Consider the following 23,942-nt stretch of genomic DNA (forward strand, 5'->3'; position numbering starts at 1 on the left):
GCTAGGACAAATGTTCGGCACAACATTGTGGGCTGAAGGGTCTGTTCTGTGCTGTATTGTTCTATGTTCTATGCTCAGACACACGCTTAGACACACACACAGACACACATGCTCAAACACACATGCTTAGACACACACACATGCTCAGACACACGCTCAGACACACACACAGCATAGAAACACACGCATGCACACACGCTTAGATACACACGCGCTTAGACACGCTTAGACACACACACGCTCAGACACACACGGACACATGCATGCTTAGACATGCACGCTCAGACACACTCGAATGTTTAGGCACGCACACGCATACGCTCAGACACACGGCCACACACGCTCACTCTTGCACACACTCAGACACACGCTCAGACATACACATGCACATGCTCAGACACACACACATACACACTCAGACACACACACACACACGCTCAGACACACATGCTCAGACACACACACACACACACACGCTTAGACACACACAATCAGACACACATGCTCAGACACACACATTCAGACACACACTGCTCAGTCACACGCACACACACAGACACACACGCTCAGACACACACACACATGCTTAGACACACACACACACGCTCAGACACACTTACACACATACACACGCTCAGACACACAGTCACACATGCTCAGACACACACACGCTTAGACACACACACGCTTAGACACATACATGCTCAGACACACACACTTAGACACACAAACATGCTCAGACACACGCACACGCCCAGACACACATGCTCAGACACACACGCTCAGACATACACACGAACACACGCTCACTCTTGCACACACTCAGACACACGCTCAGACACACACACATGCTCAGACATACACATGCACATGCTCAGACATACACATACATGCTCCGACACACACACATACACACTCAGACACACATGCGCAAACACACACAAGCTTAGACACATACACACTCAGACACACATGCTCAGACACACACACCGCTTAGACACACACGCACACACACACGCTCAGACACACATGCTCAGACACACACGCTTAGACACACTAGCATGTTTAGACACACATGCTCAGACACTCTTGCACACATTCAGACACACATGCTCAGACTCACATGCACGTGCTCAGACACACACACACATACACAGTTAGACACACACATGCTCAGACACACATGCTGAGACACGCATGCTGAGACACGCATGCTTAAGACACACACATGCTCAGACACACACGCTCAGACACAGGCTGAGACACACTTGTACACTTAAACAAACGCTCAGGCACACACATGCTCAGACACACTTGCACGTTTAGACATGTACATACTCAGACACACGCACACATGCTCAGACACACACACTGCTTAGACACACACATGCAGAAACACACACACGCCCAGAAACACACACACACACACACACGCCCAGACGTACACACACATACCCAGGCACACACGCACACTCAGACACACAAACACTCAGACACACACACACTCAGACACACACACGCTTAGACACATACACATGCTCAGACACATACACATGCTCAGACACATACACACTCAGACACACATGCTCAGACACACACACTCAGACACACACACCGCTTAGACACACACGCACACACACATGCTCAGACACACACGCTTAGACACACACATGCTCAGACACACACGCTAAGACACACGCTCAGACACACACGTGCTTAGACACACACGCTCAGACACACACATGCTTAGACACATGCACTTAAACACAAGACACACGCACACATGCTCAGACACACACGCTCAGACACACACATGCTTAGACACACACGCTCAGACACACACTCAGACACACGCTTAGACACACACATGCTTAGACACACACACACACGCTCAGACACATGCACACATGCTCAGACACACACACAGTCACACATGTGGCAATTGGATAGGTACATGGATGCGTGCTTAAGCTAGGACAAATGTTCGGCACAACATCATGGGCCGAAAGGCCTGTTCTGTGCTGTATTGTTCTATGTTCTATGTTCTATGCTCAGACACACACGCTTAGACACACACACAGACACACATGCTCAGACACACATGCTTAGACACACACACGCTCAGATACACACAGCGTAGAAACACGCATGCACACACGCTTAGACACACACATGCGCTTAGACACGCTCAGACACACACACGCTCAGACACACATACGCTCAGACACACACACACTCAGACGCATGCATGCTTAGACACGCACGTTCAGACACACTCAAACGTTTAGACACGCACACGCACACGCTCAGACACACATGCTCAGACACACACACGGCCACACACGCTCACTCTTGCACACACTCAGACACACGCTCAGACACATACACACATGCTCAGACATACACATGCACATGCTCACACACACATACACGCTCAGACACACACATACACGCTCACACACATATGCTCAGACACACACACACGCTTAGACACACACACTCAGACACACATGCTTAGACACACAAACATGCTCAGACACACGCACACGCCCAGACCCACATGCTCAGACACCCACGCTCAGACACACACACTCAGACACACGCTCAGACACACACACATGCTCAGATATACACATGCACATGCTCAGACATACACACATGCTCCGACACACACACACATACACACTCAGACACACACGCTCAGACACACATGCGCAGACACACACACGCTTAGACACACACACTCAGACACACATACTCAGACACACACACATGCTCAGACACACACACCGCTTAGACACACACACACACACACACGCTCAGACACACACACATGCTCAGACACACACGCTTAGACACACTAGCATGTTTAGACACACACGCTCAGACACTCTTACACACATTCAGACACACATGCTCAGACTCACATGCACGTGCTCAGACACACACACACATACACAGTTAGACACACACATGCTCAGAGACACACAACACTCAGACACACACATGCTCAGACACACATGCTGAGATGCATGCATGCTGAGACACACAACTGCTTTAGACACACATGCTCAGACACATGCACACTTAGACACGCACGCTCAGACACACTCGAATGTTTAGACACGCACACGCACATGCTCAGACACACATGCTCAGACACACATGCTCAGACACACACGCGGCCACACACGCTCACTCTTGCACATGCTCAGACACACACACACACACACACACACATGCTCAGACATACACATGCTCAGACACACACAAATACACGCTCAGACACACCACATACACGCTCAGACACACATGCTCAGACACACACACACGCTTAGACACACACTCAGACACATGCTCAGACACACACACGTTCAGACACACACACATGCTCAGACACACATGCTCAGACACGCTTAGACACACAAACATGCTCAGACACACACAGATGCTCAGACACACACACCGCTTAGAAACACACGCGCACACACACGCTCAGACACACACATGCTTAGACACACACACACGCTCAGACACACTTACGCTCAGACATACACACTCAGTCACACATGCTCAGACACTCACACGCTTAGACACACACGCTCAGACACATACGCTCAGACACACACACGAACACACGCTCACTCTTGCACACACTCATACACACACACATGCTCAGACATACACATGCACATGCTCAGACATACACATACATGCTCCGACACACACACACACACACTCAGATACACACGCTCAGGCACACATGCGCAGACACACACACTTAGACACACACACACTCAGACACACATGCTCAGACACACACACATGCTCAGACACACACACCGCTTAGACACACACACACACACACGCTCAGACACACACACGCTTAGACACACACGCTCAGACACACACGCTTAGACACACTAGCATGTTTAGACACACACGCTCAGACACTCTTACACACATTCAGACACACGTGCTCAGACTCACATGCACGTGCTCAGACACACACACACATACACAGTTAGACACACACATGCTCAGAGACACACAACACTCAGACACACACATGCTCAGACACACATGCTGAGACACACGCATGCTGAGACACACACGCTCAGACACACACGCTCAGACACAGGCTGAGACACACTTGTACGCTTAAACAAACGCTCAGACACACACATGCTCAGACACACTTGCACGTTTAGACATGTACATGCTCAGACTCATGCACACATGCTCAGACACACATGCTCAGACACACACACGCTTAGACACACACACTCAGACACACACGTTCAGATACACGCTCAGACACACATGCTCAGACACACGCACGCTTAGACTCACACGCGCAGAAACACACACACGCCCAGACGCACACACACACACACACCCAGGCGCACACACTCAGACACACAAACACTCAGACACACATACACTCAGACACACACACATACACGCTTAGACACACATACACGCTTACACACACACACGCTCAGACACACACATGCTCAGACACACGCACACTTAGACACACAAGCTCAGACACACACATGCTCAGACACACACACATGCTTAGATACACAAGCTTAGACACACGCACAATTAGACACACGCTCAGACACACACGCACACACACACGCTAAGACACGCTCAGACACACACGCTAAGACACGTTCAGACACGCGGACACACTTAGACACACATACACACACACACACTCAGACACACACACACATGCTCAGACACTTACACATGCTCTGACACACACGCTCAGAGACACACGCTCAGACACACACACGCTTAGATACACGCGCAGACACACACACACGCTCAGACACACACACTCTCTAACTCAGATACAGACTCTCATTCAGAGTCACACTCAGACACATACACACACACTCACTCACTCTTTCACTCAGATATTCAGATTCTCACTCAGACTCACAGGCACACACAAACACACTCTCAGACACACAAGGTAAGACACACTCACTCAGATAAACATGCTGTCACTTAGAGTCATACTCAGGCACACACGAACTCTCACACTCATTCAGACAAACCTCGATAATCCGAATGGGACGAGCAGGGAGTATTTTGTTTGAAAGGATCTGATTGTAAACAAAGGAAGCCATACTGAACATAATTACATAAAAAACCACATTTACAGAGTTTATATTTCATTCAATTGTTAAAATATGCACACTAGATATTCTGGATGTAAGTTTGCTCACTGAGCTGGAAAGTTCATTTTCAGACGTTTCGTCATCATACTCGGTAACATCATCAGTGAGTCTCCGGTGGAACACCAGTGTTAGTGACCCACTTTCTATTTACATGTTCAGGTTTCCTTGGATTGGTGGTGTTATTTCCTGTGTTGGTGATGTCATTTCCTGTTCTTTTTCTCAGAGGTAGATAAATGGGGTCCAAATCGATCTGTTTGTTGATAGAGTTCCGGTTGGAATGCCATGCTTCCAGGAATTCTTGTGCATGTCTTTGTTTGGCTTGTCCTAGGATGGATGTGTTGTCCCAGTCGAAGTGGTGTCCTTCCTCATCCGTATGTGAGGATACTAGTGAGAGAGGGTCATGTCTTTTTGTGGCTATTTGGTGTTCATGTATCCTGGTGGCTAGTTTTCTGCCTGTTTGTCCAATGTAGTGTTTGTTACAGTCCTTGCACGGTATTTTGTAAATGACATTAGTTTTGCTTGTTGTCTGTATGGGGTCTTTCAAGTTCATTAGCTGTTGTTTTCATGTGTTGGTGGGTTTGTGGGCTACCATGATGCCAAGGGGTCTGAGTAGTCTGGCAGTCATTTCTGAGATGTCTTTGATGTAGGGGAGAGTGGCTAGGGTTCCTGGATGTGTTTTGTCTGCTTGTTTGGGTTTGTTGTTGGGAAATCGGCAAACTGTGTTCATTGGGTACCCATTTTGTTTTGAATATACGGTATAGGTGATTTTCCTCTGCTCTGTGTAGTTCCTCTGTGCTGCAGTGTGTGGTGGCTCGTTGAAATAATGTTGTAATGCAGCTTCGTTTGTAGATGTTGGGATGATTGCTTCTGTAATTCAGTATTTGGTCCGTATGTGTTGTTTTCCTGGAGACGCTGGTTTGAAGTTCCCCATTGGCTGTTTGCTCTACTGTGACATTTAGGAATGGCAGTTTGTTGTTGTTTTCCTCCTGTTTAGTGAATTTTATTCCACTAAGGGTATTATTGATGGACTTGAAGGTTTCCTCTAATTTGTTTCTTTTAGTGATGACAAAGGTGTCATCCAGGTAACGGACCCAGAGTTTGGGTTGGATGGTTAGCAGAGCATTACTGCCTCTGCTGAGAACCCTGATATCGGAGATCCCATGGGGGTTCCGTTGGTTTGTCTGTAGGTTTTATTTTTGAAGGTGAAGTGAGTGGTAAGGCATAGGTCCACTAGCTTGATAATACTGTCCTTGCTCGATGAAGTTAGTGGTGTTTGATGCATGTGTCTTTGGGTCTTCTAATAGTGTCGTCAGTGTTTCCTTGGCCAGGTTGATGTTGATGGATGTGAACAGGACTGTTACAGCAGGGGAGACCATTATTTCATCCTCTTCTGTCTTTGATGTCTTTGGTCTTCAGGAATTCTTGGGTGGAGTGGATAGAGTGGTGTGATTCTTCTACTAAGTTTAGCCTTTGGTGTAGCTCCTTGGCTAATCTGTAAGTTGGTGTTCCAGGTAGCGAGACTATGAGTCTGGGGGGGGGGGCTCCTGCTTTGTGAATTTTGGGGAATCTGAAAAAGTGTGATGTGTTGGAGCCATCTGGTTTCATTTTTTGGAAGTCAGTCTTGTTTAATTCTCCAGATTTCTGACGTTTTTTGAATAACGTTGTGATTCAGCTCTCTAGTTGTGGGGTCGGGTCTATCACCACTTGTTGGTAAGTGTTGGTATCTGCAAGTAGTGCATTCACTTTCTCAATGTCGTCTGTTCGGTTTAAAATGACTGGCAAGTGTCCTTTGTCTGCAGGTAGGATAATGGTGTTTTTCTCTTTTTCTAGTCCTTCTCGTGTTTTCCTTTCTTGTGTATTGAATGTGTTTCCTTCCTTTTTTCTGCTTAATGTTGGTGCGACTGTCTGTTTGATGGTTTGTCGGGTTCCTTCTGTGAGTTTGTTGTCTTTCAGTGTTGTTTCTAATGCTGCTAAGAAATCTTTCTTGTCCACATCCTGCAGAAGTTGTAATCTAATCCTTTTACTAATGTTAGAAACAAAAATCGCTTCTTAATAATCGCTCTAGACAAATTCAGGAAAACAAAGTTTTATTAGCAAGTCTGCAGAGTCGGGCAGCCTTCTGAGTAAAAGGCGCGCTGAGGCTTACAAAGTTTCTCATTATATACAGCACAAGTCCCTCCCCTCCTTGGTTCTAACGAGCCATGAGGTTCACATTCTTAAAAACATCATTATTCTCCAATTTGCACCCTTATCACAAAGTCTGCAATAAATGTCTCCAATGTTTCTAGAGGTGTTGTCTTTCTCACCCTGTAATCTTATCAGTCAAAGACTCATCCTTCCCTGCCTGTGTTTATGGTTTCATCAATCAAGGGCCTGTTTGTTTTTACTCTGCTCACAAATTGTCAGCATTATGCACAATTTAAACTATTCTACTTTTGAGTTATACAAAATGTTTTAAAAAAGCAAAAGTCTAATGTTTTTAGAAAAGAAGTCACTCTGCTCACAATTTGTCAGCATTATGCACAATTTAAATTGTCCTACTCTTGAGTATACAAAATGTTTTAGAAAAGAAGCAAAAGTTTTGTCTTTTATTATAGATCAGTCTGTGGTCTAGGCACATCTTAAAGTTTGAACCGAAATTACCTCTCACAATTCCACCCTTTTCTCTTTTTAAGATGTGCCTGACCGAGATAAGCCCCCCCCCTCCTTAAGGGCCCGGGAAATCTTTGGTCTTTCGCAGCAACATCACCTTAAGTTCCCGTGTCCCATGTTGTGGAACCACCACTGCCTGGAGTCGGGAAATATTTTTCTGAATTAAAAACTGAATACAGGGGATTAGGCAGGGTAATATGAGGAGAAGAATCACAACCCCCCCAACCACCAGCAGCGTCGTGCGCCACCAACTACCACCTAGGAGACCATCCCACCATCCGATGCCACTAAGAGGACGCCAAGATTGTACTGGCACATGGGCCAATTTCCGAATTTCATCGGAAATTTCCAAAACTGCTTTACCATTATCGTCAATTTCTAGACAGCAGTTAGTCAGGTTAAACTTCCCGCACACGCCCCCCTCCGAGGCCAACAGATAATCCAAGGCAAGTCGGTTTTGATATATAGCAGCCCTCATCTGATCCTGCTGCTTAGCCAGCAGCTCCAGGGCCAGGGCAGTCCGGTTAGTAATAACCTCTACGACTGCTTGGAGCCTGATAATACGATTTAACATATAGATAGGAGTACGGTATCCCCATGATCCATCCTGTGCCCATGTAGCTGGCCCGTATTATGCAATAACCCGGGCCGGTGGCCACTCATCCCCCCAATCACCGACTTGGATATCCCTTGGCGACCTACGGAGGGAGTCAAAGAGTTTAATTCCCAAATCGTCGCCTTCCTTCTGTGGTAATAGGAAGAACGCAGGTCGTATTAGACCCAGGAAGCATACCCCAGCCCATCCCATGGGCAGTTTGGAGTATGCCTGATTACCGCATATCCAAAATAGGCCATCTGGAGCAGGCCCTCCCTGCCTCACAACGTCATCCCACAGCTCCTTTACCCCCAGGGACGCCCTCATAAGGACCAGGATCACTGCAATTCCAGTAATCAGCCCCCAGCTCGTCAGAGGAGGAATCAGTACGTATTGGAACGCAATTTCCATGACCTCGGTTTGCAATGTACCAAGTAATATCCTCAGGCCACCATACTCGCGTGGTCGCATCCAATACATTCTGACAGGGACTAATCCCTACCTCCACGGTCCCCTTGCCTTCAACACAGAACTGGCCCTCAGGGCTGTTTGTCAGTCTCCACCCTTGGCTTTTCCTTTCGTTGACATGAGTCCAAGTGGTTTGCAGCAATTCCCCTATGTCTAAGCTTTGGCCAGTCCACGGCCATTGTTCTGACATATGCGGCCCCCCACAAACCCAGCAATTGCTAACATTTAAAACAGTGGCTATTCTAGAGGTGAGATCAATAAACAGGTTTTGTGTAACATCAGGGAGTTCGATCTTTTCTTCTACCTCTTCGTATACAGATGGCACTTTAGAGAGCATGACCGTTCCCTGACGGTCTTGCTCTTTCCCCAACCCCCGATCAGTGTTCTGTATCTTGGTCTCCTTGACTCTGTCAACCTGCTCCCTGAGCAACACGGAGGATGGGTCCCACCTCCCAGTTTTGCTAATACACACCCAGCGGTCATTTATAGGGCATCCACGGATTTTGCCACCGTATCCTTTATTATATACCTGATAATAGGGACTTCCACCCTCCCAACATTCGTGTCGTGCACTCACATCGTAACACCAATCGTCCACATGGGAGTGAGACACAAATGATCCCGAGTAGATTCGAATCCCGAGCCTTACTGTAGTCCGACATTTGTCACATCTCCCCTCGCCCTCCCCCACATACAGGAGTAAACTGATCAATATCCCCACCAATACAGTCCAAGTAGAGTTCATTATCGCTGTTTTTTCAGTTTTACCACCAACGGCTTGTCCCCTTGCTCGCATGTCCAAGTGCTCTCTCCTTCAGACGGAACAGGCCCCTTTATCCTTGATGCGTGGACCCACCCTTTTTCTTTTGTCCGAACAGCTGCTTCAGTTGTTAACAGAACCAGGAACGGTCCTTCCCACCGCGGCTGGAGCTTTTCGACTTTCCAGGTCTTAACAAGTCCCCAATCTCCGGGCTCCACCTTATGCAGGAGGAAGTCGAGCGGTGGAGTCTGAGCCAGGAGACCTTTCCTCCGGAGTTCTGCAAAAGAACGGGATAAGGCCAGTAAATAGTTTCTGACAAATACATCTCCCCCTTGTAGAGTGGGACATCCATCAACCTTACTCCAATATGGTAATCCGAACAGCATTTCATCGGGGGAAACCCCGACATCCCGGCGAGGTGCCGTACGTATCCTCAATAGGGCAATGGGCAGGCACTTCGGCCAAGGTAACTTAGTTTCTAACACCAGCTTAGTCAATTGGGTCTTGAGCGTGCCATTCATTCTCTCAACCCGACCCGAACTCTGAGGATGCCAGGGTGCATGGAATTTCCATTGGATACCCAGGGCAGTACAGATCAAATGGTGTAGCTTAGAAATAAAATGCGTCCCGCAGTCGGAGTCGATAGATTCCATTATGCCATATCTCGGGATTATATTCTCTAACAACAGTCGGGCCACGGCTGGTGCATCGTCTTTGGCAGTTGGGAAAGCCTCTACCCAGTGAGTGAAATGGTCTACTATTACTAGCAGATATTTCGATCGCTGCACTGGGGGTAATTCTGTAAAGTCGACTTGGATCCTCTGAAATGGCCTAATTGCGAGGGGCTGACCACCGGCTGGCATAGAACGCATGGCTTTCTGGTTAATACGCCGGCAAGTGGGGCATCCGACTACCTCTTGTTGGGCTAATGTGTATATCCCCCTGCATACATAGTCTCTCAGGATCGTGTCACACATGGCTTGCACCCCCCAGTGGGTCTGATGGTGTAATCGGTGCAGAATACCCCGGGTGATCTGTTTGTTCAGTACTTGTCTCCCATCAGGAACCGTCCACTTCCCGTTAGTTTCTAGCCGGGCACCCAATTGATCCATTTTATCAATCTCCCCCTGGGTGAAGACGGGTTGTTTAACGAGCCCTTCCCTCAACGGTATTAACGTTAACAATTGGACGGATTTTTCGACCGCTGCCCGCTTGGCTTCCTCATCTGCCAGCCGGTTTCCCACCGCTTCCGGTGTCGACCCCTTCTGGTGGCCGGGTACATGGACTACTGCGAGTTCCGTAGGTAACGCCAGGGCTTCCAACGTTAGGCTGATCATTTGTTCGTGAGCTAATTCTTTTCCCCGGGAAGTTATCAATCCTCGCTCTTTCCAGATTTTCCCGAAAGTATGAACGATTCCGTATGCATACTTTGAGTCAGTATATATGGTCCCCACTTTCCCTTCCAACAACTTCAGGGCCCTCTGGAGGGTGTACAACTCACAGGATTGGGCTGACCACTTCCCGGGCAGTCGTCCGGACTCGATCGTCCGTTTCGTTGCACCATCTACGACAGCATAGCCACTGTACCGTACTCCACTGATGCACCGGGAGGACCCGTCGATGTACAGTTCCTGTCCTTCACCCAGCGGGGCCTCTTGCAGGTCCTCTCGGCTCTTGGTCTGCAAGTCTACAAATTCCACACAATCATGCTCCTGTTCCCCATCTGCAGGACGTCCGTATAAAAACTGGGCTGGGTTGCAACTGAGATCTTTTGCAAAATTGAGATCGTCCCCGGTCATCAAAATCGTCTCATACTTCAGGATGCGAGAGTCTGTTAACCAGCGGTGAGCCTTCTGAGCCAGTATGGCACTAACCGAATGTGGGGAGTATACTGTGATTCTTCCTCCAAAAGGTAAGTTTTCGGGCCTCTTCCACTAACATTGCCGTAGCTGCCACTGCCTGTATACAGGTCGGCCATCCACATGACACAGGGTCTAACATTTTTGACAAAAATGCAACCGGCTGACGTTTCCCTGCCCGCAGCTGGGTAAGCACACCCTGGGCAATTCCGCCGGCGCTATTGACATATAACTGGAACGGTTCCTTCAGGGTGGGTAAAGCCAATACCAGAGCTCGGATCAGTTTACTTTTAATAATATTAAATCGCTGCTCCTCCTCATCTGACCAGTCCACCTTTTGTCCTTCTTGTCCCAGTTTGTCGTACAAAAATTTTACTAAAGTGGTGTAACTTTCAATCCATATCCGGCAATACCCTACTAGCCCCAGGAATTGTCTGATTTCCTTCTTTGTCCTGGGTATTGGCATACCCGTAATCCCTGATATTCGTTCTGGCGTGATACGGCGATGCCCCTTACTGACTTGATGGCCCAGATATCTTACTTCTTGCTCCACAAACTGGAGTTTTGTCCTGGAGACGCGTAGGCCCTGTTTCACCAGGAAGTTCAGCAGGGCAACGGTGTCTGCTCGTACCTCCTCTTCTGTTGGTCCTGGGAGTAAGAGATCATCGACATATTGGAGCAATTGATTCTCCGCGTTACACCGAAATCCTCCTAAGATCTGCTCCAGTATTTGTCCAAACAAGTTGGGTGACTCCGTGAATCCCTGCGGCAAGACCGTCCATCTTAACTGTCGCTTTCGTCCTGTGAAGGGATTCTCCCATTCAAAGGCAAAAAGGTTCCGACTTTCTTCGTCAAGGGGGCAACTCCAGAAGGCATCCTTCAGATCTATTACGCTGAACCATTCATGTTCGGGGGAAATTTTACTCATTAACGTGTAGGGATTGGGTACCACCGGGTACCTAGCCTGGACTACTTCATTCAACCCCCGCAAGTCTTGCACCAGCCTATATGTCCCATCCGGCTTCCTCACAGGGAGTATTGGAGTATTGAAAGGGGACATACATTCCTCCAGTAGTCCATCTGTGATTAATCTTTCTATCACAGGTTGTAACCCCTCCCGTCCTTCCATAGCAATCGGGTACTGTTTCCTTCTTACCGGGCCTCTTCCTAGTAACATGGTGATTTGGAGAGGTTTGATGTTTAGGCCCCCTCTGTTCCCTTCTCGGTACCATACGTCCGGGTCTATTTGTTGATCATCTGCTTCGGTGAGGGCGAACAACCTTACCACCATTTCCCCGTTACTTGGTACCGTTCCAATCCCTAGTTTGACCTGCAAGTCTCTTCCTAACAAATTAAACCCCGCCGATGGCAGTAGAAGGAGGTCTTGTTTAGTAGTTCTGTTTTCATACCCAATTTCCACGTCCTCCACCACTGGGACTTGTAATTTCTGTCCTCCAATTCCAGATACCCCCATAACTGTTCCTCCTGCTCGGGTGCCGGGGGGTATTTGGATTATACTTGATCTTTCGGCTCCCGAGTCCACCATAAATGTGATCTCCGATCCTTGGGGTCCTACTTTCAAGTTTACCAGGGGTTCCTGTCTATAGTCCTTTTGCCCCAAGGGTAGGAACCCCCGACCTCCCTAATCTTCCTCCATCAGTGCGTACGACCGCACCTCCCGCTTGTAGCGGTGGCACTCCCATTTAAAATGTCCCTCTTCATTACAGTAGTAACATCTGAGTATCCTCTTCGTTTCCCTGTCACGGTCTCGTGTTCCTCCACTCTTCCTTTGTTCCGGCCATGGTCCTCTTTTCCTCTGCTCTTGCCACAACTCTCCCCTTTCCTGTTCCTGCCACGGCTCTCCCTTTTCCCTTCTTCCAGCTGTCATTTGTTGCACCGTTTGCATCATTATCTTTGTCGCCTTCTTTTGCTTCTCATCATCCCTTCTCACAAACACCTTTTGCGCCTCCCGTAGTAGTTCACTTAGAGATTTACTATCCCAATCATCCATTTTCTCTAACTTCTTTCGTATGTCCGGCCAGGCTTTTGATACAAACTCTACCCGTATGAGTTGTTGCCCCACGTCCGTCTCAGGGTCCACCCCAGCGAACTGCTGCAAGTTCTTCCTAATCCTGTCTAGGAAGTCCGTAGGGGTTTCTTCCGGGTTTTGATGATTACCAAAGGCCTTGGTAAAATTGTGCCCCTTCGGGGCTGCGTGTCTTATTCCTTTTATCCAATATTCCCGCATGTCTCTCATGTTGCTCCGTCCTTCCTCCGTGTTCTTATTCCACTCGGGGTCGGTGAGGGGAAACTTCTGCTCCCCTCCTTCTCCCCCCTCTTTCTCCCAGACCAAGAGCGCAGCTTGTCGTATCATCTGACGTTCCTGGCTAGAGAACAATGTTTTCATGATGGAACACATCTCTTCCCACGTGTAAGTATTCGGACCCAGGAACTGATCTAATTGTTCAGCCAGGCCCATGGGGTCCTCTAGTAGACCCTTCATCTCCCTCCTGAAATTCCGTACTTCAGTACTCGTCAAGGGAACGTTCACATATCCCGTCCCTCCTTCCTCGCCCCCCATGGGCACTTCCCGGAGTGGATTCATTCTTGCAATTGAGGTAGGGTTTTGTCCGTGACCCCTTCCAGCTCGAGATCTGGTCTGTACCCCTGAGGTAGCCTGTGATTCCTCCCCATTTTCTTCCCCTTCCCCTGACTCGTCGTCACCCGGAGGAACATTTTGTGGGGCAGACAGGGTCACGTAGGGCGGCGGTAAGTGATCTAAAGGTTCCCATTCTTTCTGCCTTCTCGAGTCTTCATTAGTTACCTGCATTTGGCAAGATATCGTAACCGGTAGCCAACAAAGGGCATAATCACTTTCTTCATCAGGTTTTGAATTGACATATAAAATGAGAGCTTGCCGGACCCAGTCTTCGTCAGTACCGAATCTAGGCCACCACACTGAGTCGCCCTGAATAGGTTTCTGGGACCACTTTTGACAGTATTTTACCATCTTCCTTCTAGATTTTCCTTTTCTCCCACCCTGATTCCAATTATTTAACATTCTTCCTGACGGACTATCGTCAGGTACCCCGGGGTATGTGTCATTGTCCCTGTTTAAGCCTACCCTTCCCTTAATCGCCTTGGATCCCTTATTTCCCATTGCCGAGGACTTCGTATTTCTCGTATTATCCCGTGATAATCTACCACAATTTAGCCAATTCCCGGACCTTCAGTCCCGTGATCACCCAGGTTCCTTTGCAGGCACCCCCGGTCTTTGGATTCCTGTGTCCTACGTCTCTGTGACACAGATCACAGGCACCCCGTAGGTACACGTTCCTCCTCAAACACGGTCTCTGCAAAATCCCTCACAGGCGAGCCCCGGTCTCTAGATACCTGAGTCCCACGTCTCTGTAGAAAAATCCACAGGCACCCCGTAGGTCCCTAGGCCTCCGGAAACACAGTCCCCGCAAGTTTTTTCTTACCTGGGTTCGGTGCACCGAAATTACTCGATCGTTAACCGTCCCCACTGCCTCGGCCACACCCCTCCTTTGTTTTCCTGAGCCTCCCGGGCATCACTCGCTCAAGCCGCGCAGGGCGACAAGCAAGGAATCAGGGACTGCCGAACTCGGCAGGGTGCACCTTCTCCGATGTCCTTCCTCAGCTCGCCTTGCGGCCGGAGTGTTGACCGGATGAGCCCCCAAGTTGTTAGAAACGAAAATCGCTTCTTAATAATCGCTCTAGACAAATTCAGGAAAACAAAGTTTTATTAGCAAGTCTGCAGAGTCGGGCAGCCTTCTGAGTAAAAGGCGCGCTGAGGCTTACAAAGTTTCTCATTATATACAGCACAAGACCCTCCCCTCCTTGGTTCTAACGAGCCATGAGGTTCACATTCTTAAAAACATCATTATTCTCCAATTTGCACCCTTATCACAAAGTCTGCAATAAATGTCTCCAATGTTCCTAGAGGTGTTGTCTTTCTCACCCTGTAATCTTATCAGTCAAAGACTCATCCTTCCCTGCCTGTGTTTATGGTTTCATCAATCAAGGGCCTGTTTGTTTTTACTCTGCTCACAAATTGTCAGCATTATGCACAATTTAAACTATTCTACTTTTGAGTTATACAAAATGTTTTAAAAAAGCAAAAGTCTAATGTTTTTAGAAAAGAAGTCACTCTGCTCACAATTTGTCAGCATTATGCACAATTTAAATTGTCCTACTCTTGAGTATACAAAATGTTTTAGAAAAGAAGCAAAAGTTTTGTCTTTTATTATAGATCAGTCTGTGGTCTAGGCACATCTTAAAGTTTGAACCGAAATTACCTCTCACAACTAAGATAGTGTCTGTTAAGGTTCGGTCGGGTAAGTTTTTTATCCATGCTTCTGTATTGTCATTCTGTGTGTGTTTGTCTAGTTTGTTCTCTGCAGGTCTGATTCCTGAAGAAGGGCTTTTGCCCGAAACGTCGATTCTCCTGCTCCTTTGATGCTGCCTGACCTGCTGCGCTTTTTGAGCAACACATCTTTCAGCTCTGATCTCCAGCATCTGCAGTCCTCACTTTCTCCTCTCTGCAGGTCTAGTTTATTTCATTTTCTGGGTTTGTTGCTGTCTAATGTCTATGGCTCATTGTGCTGTACCTGTCCAATCATGGTCTGTCGCTTTAGTGAGTAACATTTGTTGGTGCAAAATTTCCCGGTTGTGTTTACAGAGTCCGTTGTGGGCATAATTAATCATTTCTCTAAGCATTCTGTGGCCATTTGTTCTGCTATTCTTTTGGCTGGTGGGGTGGTAAAGGGAGGTTCGTATTTAAGACATTTCGGTAGTACCTGCATTCATGCAGGAAGTACAGCTGTTCGCGGGTGGCGCTCTGTCGGATGGTGTTGGTTCTCTATTTGTCAGGCATGACCTCCCTTTGCTGACTCAGCCTTATTTCACCATGCACTTACAAGTACTCCACAATCCCATGCTTAATAATGGATTCTAAAGTTGAGGTCAGGGTAACAGGACTATAATTAACCATTTCTGCCTCCGTTCCCTTCTTAAACAGGTGTGTCCCATTAATCATTTTCCAAGCCAGCCAATTCCCATCCCATCAGTCTGTTCTCAATCATCAGTAAAATGATGGAAGGGGTCATCAATAGTGCTATGAAGCAGCACCTGCTCAGTCACACCCAGACCACACCTTCCAAACCCACAACCACTTCCATCTAAAAGGACAAGAGCAGCCGGTACTTGGGAAGACCACCAGCTGCAAGTTCCCCTCCAAGTCACTCACCACCCTGACTTGGAAATATATCACTGTTCCTTTACTATCACTGGGTCAAAATCCTGGAATTCTCTCAAATGGTGTTCTGGAACTTTGTTCAGTCATTTGGTGCCTTTGGTGTTTTACTTCCTCTTCCCACTTCCTGGTTAAGGCTGGGGCGGTTACTAAGTTATTTCTGACATGAGTCACATAATGACACAGATTCTGGAACAAGCTGAGGCACAGAGAGATTGAGAGCACAAGCACAGAGAAACTGAAAAGGGAAAGAGAGATCAATGAGGAGGTCAGGCAGAAAACTACGTGTTAACAAAGGGACAGAACTTTGAAGTGGAGAGCAGAGAGTTGTGATCATTTACAATGTCCGCCTGCAAAGTGTGTTTGGTATTTTTAATCTGGTGCCAAGTTTTAAATCTTTCAGCAGCACAGAATGAAGAATCTGCTGTTGACAATGAGAATCGTGGAAATGGAACTGTGTTCACTGTCCCCAGTAACAGACCCACCAGTCATTCACCAGGAGCTGGCTGGGTGACCAAGATTAAAGGAGCTACTTCACATGGACAAGGAACAGCCTCAGGTGAGGAAGATCAGTCTGGATAATCCTCTCAGTAGTGTCATTTTTCCACAATTCCTGAGGAAGCTGTTCATCGTGAATTATAGAGTCAGAGTCATACAACTTGCAAACAAGACCCTTTGGTCCAACTGGCCTGTGCCAAGTTTCCCTAAACTAAATTAGTCCCATTTGCCTCTGTTTGGCACACATCACTCACAACCTTTCCTGTCCATGTATTGATCTAAATGTCATTTATATATTGTAAAAGTACCTGAATCTACCACTCCTTTCCATATCCATATGTGAAAAAATGTTGTCCCTCAGATCCCTTTTAACTTTCTTTTTAACCCCTTGCCTTAAAAATATTTTCCATAGTTTTAACTTTCCCACCCTTGGGAAAAGATTAAAAATCACACAACACCAGGTTCTAGTCCAACAGGTTTAATTGGAAGCACACTAGCTTTCGGACCGACGCTCCTTCATCAGGTGGTTGTGGAGTACATGATTGTAAGACACAATTTATAGCAAAAGTTTACCGTGTGATGTAACTGAAATTATACACTGAAAAATACCTTGATTGTTTGTTGAGTCTCTCATCTGTTAGAATGACCATGATAGTTTCACTTCTTTTATGAATCATAAAACCTTTTTTAAAAGTTACATTCTCAGGTTAACTGTAACAATTGGTGTCAGCCAAATAAGATGTTAAGATATTATAGGTGTTAGCCCCCTGTGTTCCCTGTCTGTGCCATAAAGCTTAGACTGATTCTAATCTAAAAAGTGAGTTAACAGAGTCTTATATGGATTCATGTAGTTTTTGAGGAAAGTACAATGTAACTCTGCAAGTACAAATTCACCTCACAAACGTAAATGTGTATGTGTGCATGTGGGTTTTTGTGTGTATGTGTCTGTCTGTCTGAGGTGGGGGATTATGAGTGCGTGTGAGTGTAAAGTATCTAAATCTGTGATAGGATGCATGTGTGAATGTGGGAATGTGTGTGTGTCTGGGGTGGGGGGTTGTGAGTGTCTGTGAGAGAGAGTATATATATGTGTGTGTGTGTGTGTGTGTATAAAGTCTGTGGGAGTGTGTGTGTGTGTCTGTGTATACGTGTGTGTGTATAGTGCAATGGTAGTCACTTTGTACACTCCAGTCCAACACCGACATCTCCAAATCTTGGGAAAAGATTTTTGCTATTCACCTTTTCTATAGCCCTCAGTAAGGTCACCTCTCAAACTCCTGTGCTCCAATGAAGACAGTCTCAGCCTGTTCAGCCTCCCCTTATATCTCAAACCCTCCAGTCCTGGCAACATCCTGCTAAATATTTTCTGAACCCTCTCCTAATTTAATAATAACTTTCCAACAGCAGGCTGATTAGAACAGTGCACAGTATTTCAAAATTGGCCTCACCAATGTCCTGTACAATCTCAATGACTTCCATACTCCTATACTCAATGGTCTGAGCAATGATGGCATGTGTGCTATCCAGCTGAACCACCCTGTCTACCTGTGGTGCAACTCTGAAAGAACTATGAACATCTCTCTGTTTGATGACACTGTTGAAGGTGCTATCACCAGCTGTATTAGTCCTGTTCTAGTCTGTTTATCCAAAATGCAATACATCATATTTATCCAAATTAAATTCCACCTGCCAGCTCTCAGACAATTGGCCCAATTGATCGAGATCCTGTTGTAACATATCCAAGAATTATCCAGATATATCCAAGGTTATGACGGGAAGTGAGGAATGAGATTGCTACGCCTCTGGCAATGGTCTTTGCATCCTCACTCTCCACAGGAGTAGTTCTGGCTGATTGGAGGGAGGCGAATGTTGTTCCTCTTTTCAAGAGAGGGAATAGGGAAATCCCTGGGAATTACAGACCAGTCAATGCTACATCTATGATAAGCGAGGTACTGGAAATGATTCTGAAAGGTGGGATTTACGACCATTTTGAAAAACACAGTTTGATCGGAGATAGTTAGCATGGCTTTGTGAGGGGCAGGTCTTGCCTCACAAGCCTTATTGAATTATTTGAGGATGTGACAAGACAAGTTGACAAAGGTAGGACAGTGGATGTGGTGTATTTAGATTTCAGTAAGGCATTTGAAAAGGTTCCCCAGGGTATGCTCATTCAGAAAGTTAGGAGGCATGGGATACAGGGAAATCTGGCTGGTCGTAAGAAGACAGCGAATGGTAGTGGATGGAAAGTATTCTGCCTGGAGGTCAGTGACCATTGGTGTCCCACAGGGATCTTGAGCCTCTGCTCTTTGTAGTTTTAATAAATGACTTGGTTGAAGAAGTGAAGAATTGTGGGTTAGTAAGTTTGCCGATGACACAAAGGTCGGTGGTGTTATAGATAGTGTCGAGTGCTGTTGCAGACTACAACAAGACATTGACAGGATGCAGAACTGGGCTGAGAAGTGGCAGATAGTGTTCAACCTAGATAAATACGAAGTGATTCATTTTGGAAGGTGGAATTTGAATATTGAATACAGGGTTAGATAGGATTCTTGTCAGTGTGGAGAAACAGAGGGATCTTGGGGACCACGTACATAGATCCCTCAAAGTTGCCACCCAAGTTGATAGGGTTGTTAAGAAGGCATGTTTTGCCTTTTATGAACAGGGGATCGAGTTTAAGAGCTGCGAGGTTTTGCTGCAGCTCCATAAAACCCTGGTTAGACCACACCTGGAATATTCTGTGCAGAGGAGATTTCCCAGGATGCTGCCTGGACTGGAGAGCCTGTCTTATGAAGAAAGGTTGAGTGAGCTTGGGCTTTTCACACTGGAGAGAAGAAGGAAGAGAGGTGACTTGATAGAGGTGTACATGAGAGGCATAGATAGAGTAGATAGCCAGAGACTTTTCCCCAGGGCAGAAATGGCTTTCACGACAGATCATAATTTTAAGGTGATTGGAGTAAGGTTTAGGGGAGATGTCAGAGGTAGGTTCTTTACACCGAGAGTGGGGGGTGTGTGGAATGCACTACTGGCTGTGGTAGTAGAGTCAGAGGCATTCGGGACATTGAAACGACTGCTGGACAAGCACATGGACGGCAGTAAATTGAGGAGTGTGTAGGTTAGTTTTGTCTGAGATTACGATAAATGCTCGACACAACATTGTGGGCCGAAGGGCCTGTACTGTACTGTTCTACGTTCTGTAATTCTCCAGGGCTGTAACTGTAATATAGGATTAGTGTATCGTCAGATCTTTGTTAATTGGTGCAGACAAAATGGGCTGAATGACCTCAGTTTGTGCTGTAATCATTATCATCTTCATCATCGTTGCCAATTCTTCACAGACAAAGATGACTCTTTTCCACTCTCAGGATGAGTCTCTCGGTGGCTGTACAGACTGAAGTGGTGACTCCAGGCTCTGCTACACTTGGGGCAGGTGGTAGCCATGGGAATGGGTGCATGCGGCACTGGTGTGGAAGCGTGCTCCTTTCAGGGTTCCGCCTGCATCCACGTTTTCCTCACAGCAAATCTCAAGGTGTTTGACACAGTCATAGATGGCTCTTCCTCCATTTTGGATGGTCTTGGGTCAGTGATTCCCAGGCATTGATGTAAATGCCATACTTCGCCAGTGAGGCTTGAGGGTATCACTGAAGCAGTTCTTCTGTCCACCTTGGACCTGTGTGCCATTTCAAAGCTGGGAGTAGAGCAAATGCTTGAAGAGTTTCGTGTCAGTCATGCAGATGTTGTGCTCAGCCCACCATAGCTAATCAAGGAGGGTGAGGTGGGTCAGTGCCTCAACACTGGGATGTTGGCCTGGTCAAGGACTCTGGTGTTGGTGTGTCTTTCTTCCCTGCGGATTTCCAGGATCTTGTGGAGGTAGCCTTGGTGGCACTGCTCCAATCCTTTGATGGGTCTACTGTAGACAGTCCACTTCTCAGAGCCATGTAGGAAGGCAGGACCACAGCTCTGTAAACTGATGTTGTTGACCGCGGACATCCTTTTTCTCAGCCAAAGGCTGTGCTAGCAGACTACAGGCAGTGCTGGATCACTTGATCAAGAGCTACTTTGGCCGATAGGACACTCCCGAGGTACTGGAAGTGGTCGACATTGTCTAAGGCCTGCCCCTATGGATCTTGATGATCAGGGGTTTGCTGTACAATGCCAGGCCAGATTGATGAAGGATCTTTGTCTTGTGGATGTTCAGGGTGAGACCCGTGCTGTGTAAGGGTGCTGATGATGGTCTATAGTACATCCTCTGACGCTGCAGCTACACAAGCATCATCTGTGTACTGCAGCTCAATGATTAGGGTGAGTTTGGTTTTCGTTTGAAGACAGTGGATGTTGAATAATTTCCTGCTGGTCCTGTCAGTTAGCTCCACTTATATAAACACTGGTCTGTGGAGTGTTATACAATTACTGTGGAAGATAAACACTGGGCTGGGGGGGGGGGGGAGTGTTATTAAATTACTGTGGTATATAAACACTGGGCTGGTGGAGTGTTATAAAATTACTGTGGTATATAAACACTGGGCTGGGGGAATGTTATATAATTACGATGGTATATAAATACTCGGCTGGGGGAGTGTTATAAAATTACTGTGGTATATTTACACTGGGCTGGGGGAATGTTATAAAATTACTGTGGTATATAAACACTGGTCTGGGGGGTGTTATTAAATTACTGTGGTTTGTAAACACTGGGCTGGGGGAGTGTTATACAATTACTGTGGTATATAAACACTGGGCTGGGGGAGTGTTATAAAATTACTGTGGTTTGTAAACACTGGGCTGGGGGAGTGTTATAAAATTACTGTGGTTTGTAAACACTGGTCTGGTAGAGTGTGATAAAATTACTGTGGTATATAAATACTGGTCTGGGGGAGTGTTATACTATTACTGTGGTATATAAACACTGGGCTGGGGGGTGTTATAAAATTACTGTGGTTTATAAACACTGGCCTGGGGGGGGGTGTTATAAAATTACTGTGGTATATAAACACTGGGCTCGGGGGGTGTTATAAAATGACTGTGGTATATAAATACTGGGCTGGGGGAGTGTTATACAATTACTGTGGTATATAAATTCTGGGCTCGGGGTGGTGATATAAAATTACTGTGGTATATAAACACTGGTCTGGGGGAGTGTGATAAAATTTCTGTGGTATATAAACACTGGGCTGGGGGAATGTTATATAATTACGATGGTATATAAACACTGGGCTGGGGGAATGTTATATAATTACGATGGTATATAAATACTCGGCTGGGGGAGTGTTATAAAATTACTGTGGTATATAAAAACTGGGCTGGGGGTGGTTTTATAAAATTACTGTGGTATGTAAACACTGGGCTTGGGGGGAGTGTTATAAAATTACTGTGGTATATAAACACTGGTTTGGGAGGGTGTTATAAAATTACTGTGGTAAATAAACACTGGTCTGGGGGGTGTTATAAAATTACTGTGGTTTGTAAACACTGGGCTGGGGGGTGTTATAAAATTACTGTCGTATGTAAACACTGGGCTGGGGGAATGTTATATAATTACGATGGTATATAAATACTCGGCTGGGGGAGTGTTATAAAATTACTGTGGTATATGAACACTGCTCTGCGTAGTGTGATAACATTACTGTGGTATATTTACACTGGGCTGGGGGAATGTTTTAAAATTACTGTGGTATATAAACACTGGTCTGGGGGGTGTTATAAAATTACTGTGGTTTGTAAACACTGGGCTGGGGCAGTGTTATACAATTACTGTGGTATATAGACACAGGGCTGGGGAGTGTTATAAAATTACTGTGGTATATAAACACTGGGCTGGGGGAGTGTTATAAAATTACTGTGGTTTGTAAACACGGCTGGGGGAGTGTTATACAATTACTGTGGTATATAAACACTGGTCTGGGGGGTGTAATAAAATTACTGTGGAATATAAACACTGGTCTGGGGGGTGTTATAAAATTACTGTGGTATGTAAACACTGGGCTTGGGGGGAGTGTTATTAAATTACTGTGGTATATAAACACTGGTTTGGGAGGGTGTTATAAAATTACTGTGGTAAATAAACACTGAGCTGGGGGCTGTTATAAAATTACAGTGGTATATAAACACTGGCCTGGGGGGAGAGTGTTAGACAATTACTGTGGTATTTAAACACTGGTCTGGGGGTTTTTATAAAATTACTGTGGTATATAAACACTGGGCTGGGGGAGTGTTATACAATTACTGTGGTATATAGATACTGGGCTGGGAGAGTGTTATAAAATTGCTGTGGTATATAAACACTGCTCTGCGTAGTGTGATAAAATTACTGTGGTATATTTACACTGGGCTGGGGGAATGTTATAAAATTACTGTGGAATATAAACACTGCTCTGGGGGGTGTTATAGAATTACTGTGGTATGTAAACACTGAGCTGGGGGCTGTTATAAAATTACAATGGTATATAAACACTGGCCTGGGGGGAGAGTGTTAGACAATTACTGTGGTATTTAAACACTGGTCTGGGGGGTTTTATAAAATTACTGTGGTATATAAACACTGGTCTGGGGGAGTGTTATACAATTACTGTGGTATATAAACACTGGTCTGGGGGAGTGTTATACAATTACTGTGGTATATAAACACTGGGCTGGGGGAGTGTCA

General features: G+C 46.4%; 1 protein-coding gene across 2 annotated transcripts in view; it reads left to right on the plus strand.

Annotated features, from left to right (window-relative positions):
- The first annotated feature begins 16,794 nt into the window (after positions 1-16,794).
- LOC140481854 (disintegrin and metalloproteinase domain-containing protein 12-like) overlaps positions 16,795-23,942 on the plus strand; it is a 313,597-nt gene continuing 306,449 nt past the window's right edge. For both annotated transcript variants that reach the window (XM_072578423.1, XM_072578414.1), the window contains exon 1: positions 16,795-17,366. In XM_072578423.1, coding sequence (XP_072434524.1) covers positions 17,150-17,366 — 217 coding nt within the window. In that variant the 5' untranslated portion in view covers positions 16,795-17,149. The remainder of the gene's footprint in view (positions 17,367-23,942) is intronic.

This window comes from Chiloscyllium punctatum, chromosome 1 (assembly GCF_047496795.1).
Source record: "Chiloscyllium punctatum isolate Juve2018m chromosome 1, sChiPun1.3, whole genome shotgun sequence".
Classification (NCBI taxonomy): Eukaryota; Metazoa; Chordata; class Chondrichthyes; order Orectolobiformes; family Hemiscylliidae; genus Chiloscyllium; species Chiloscyllium punctatum.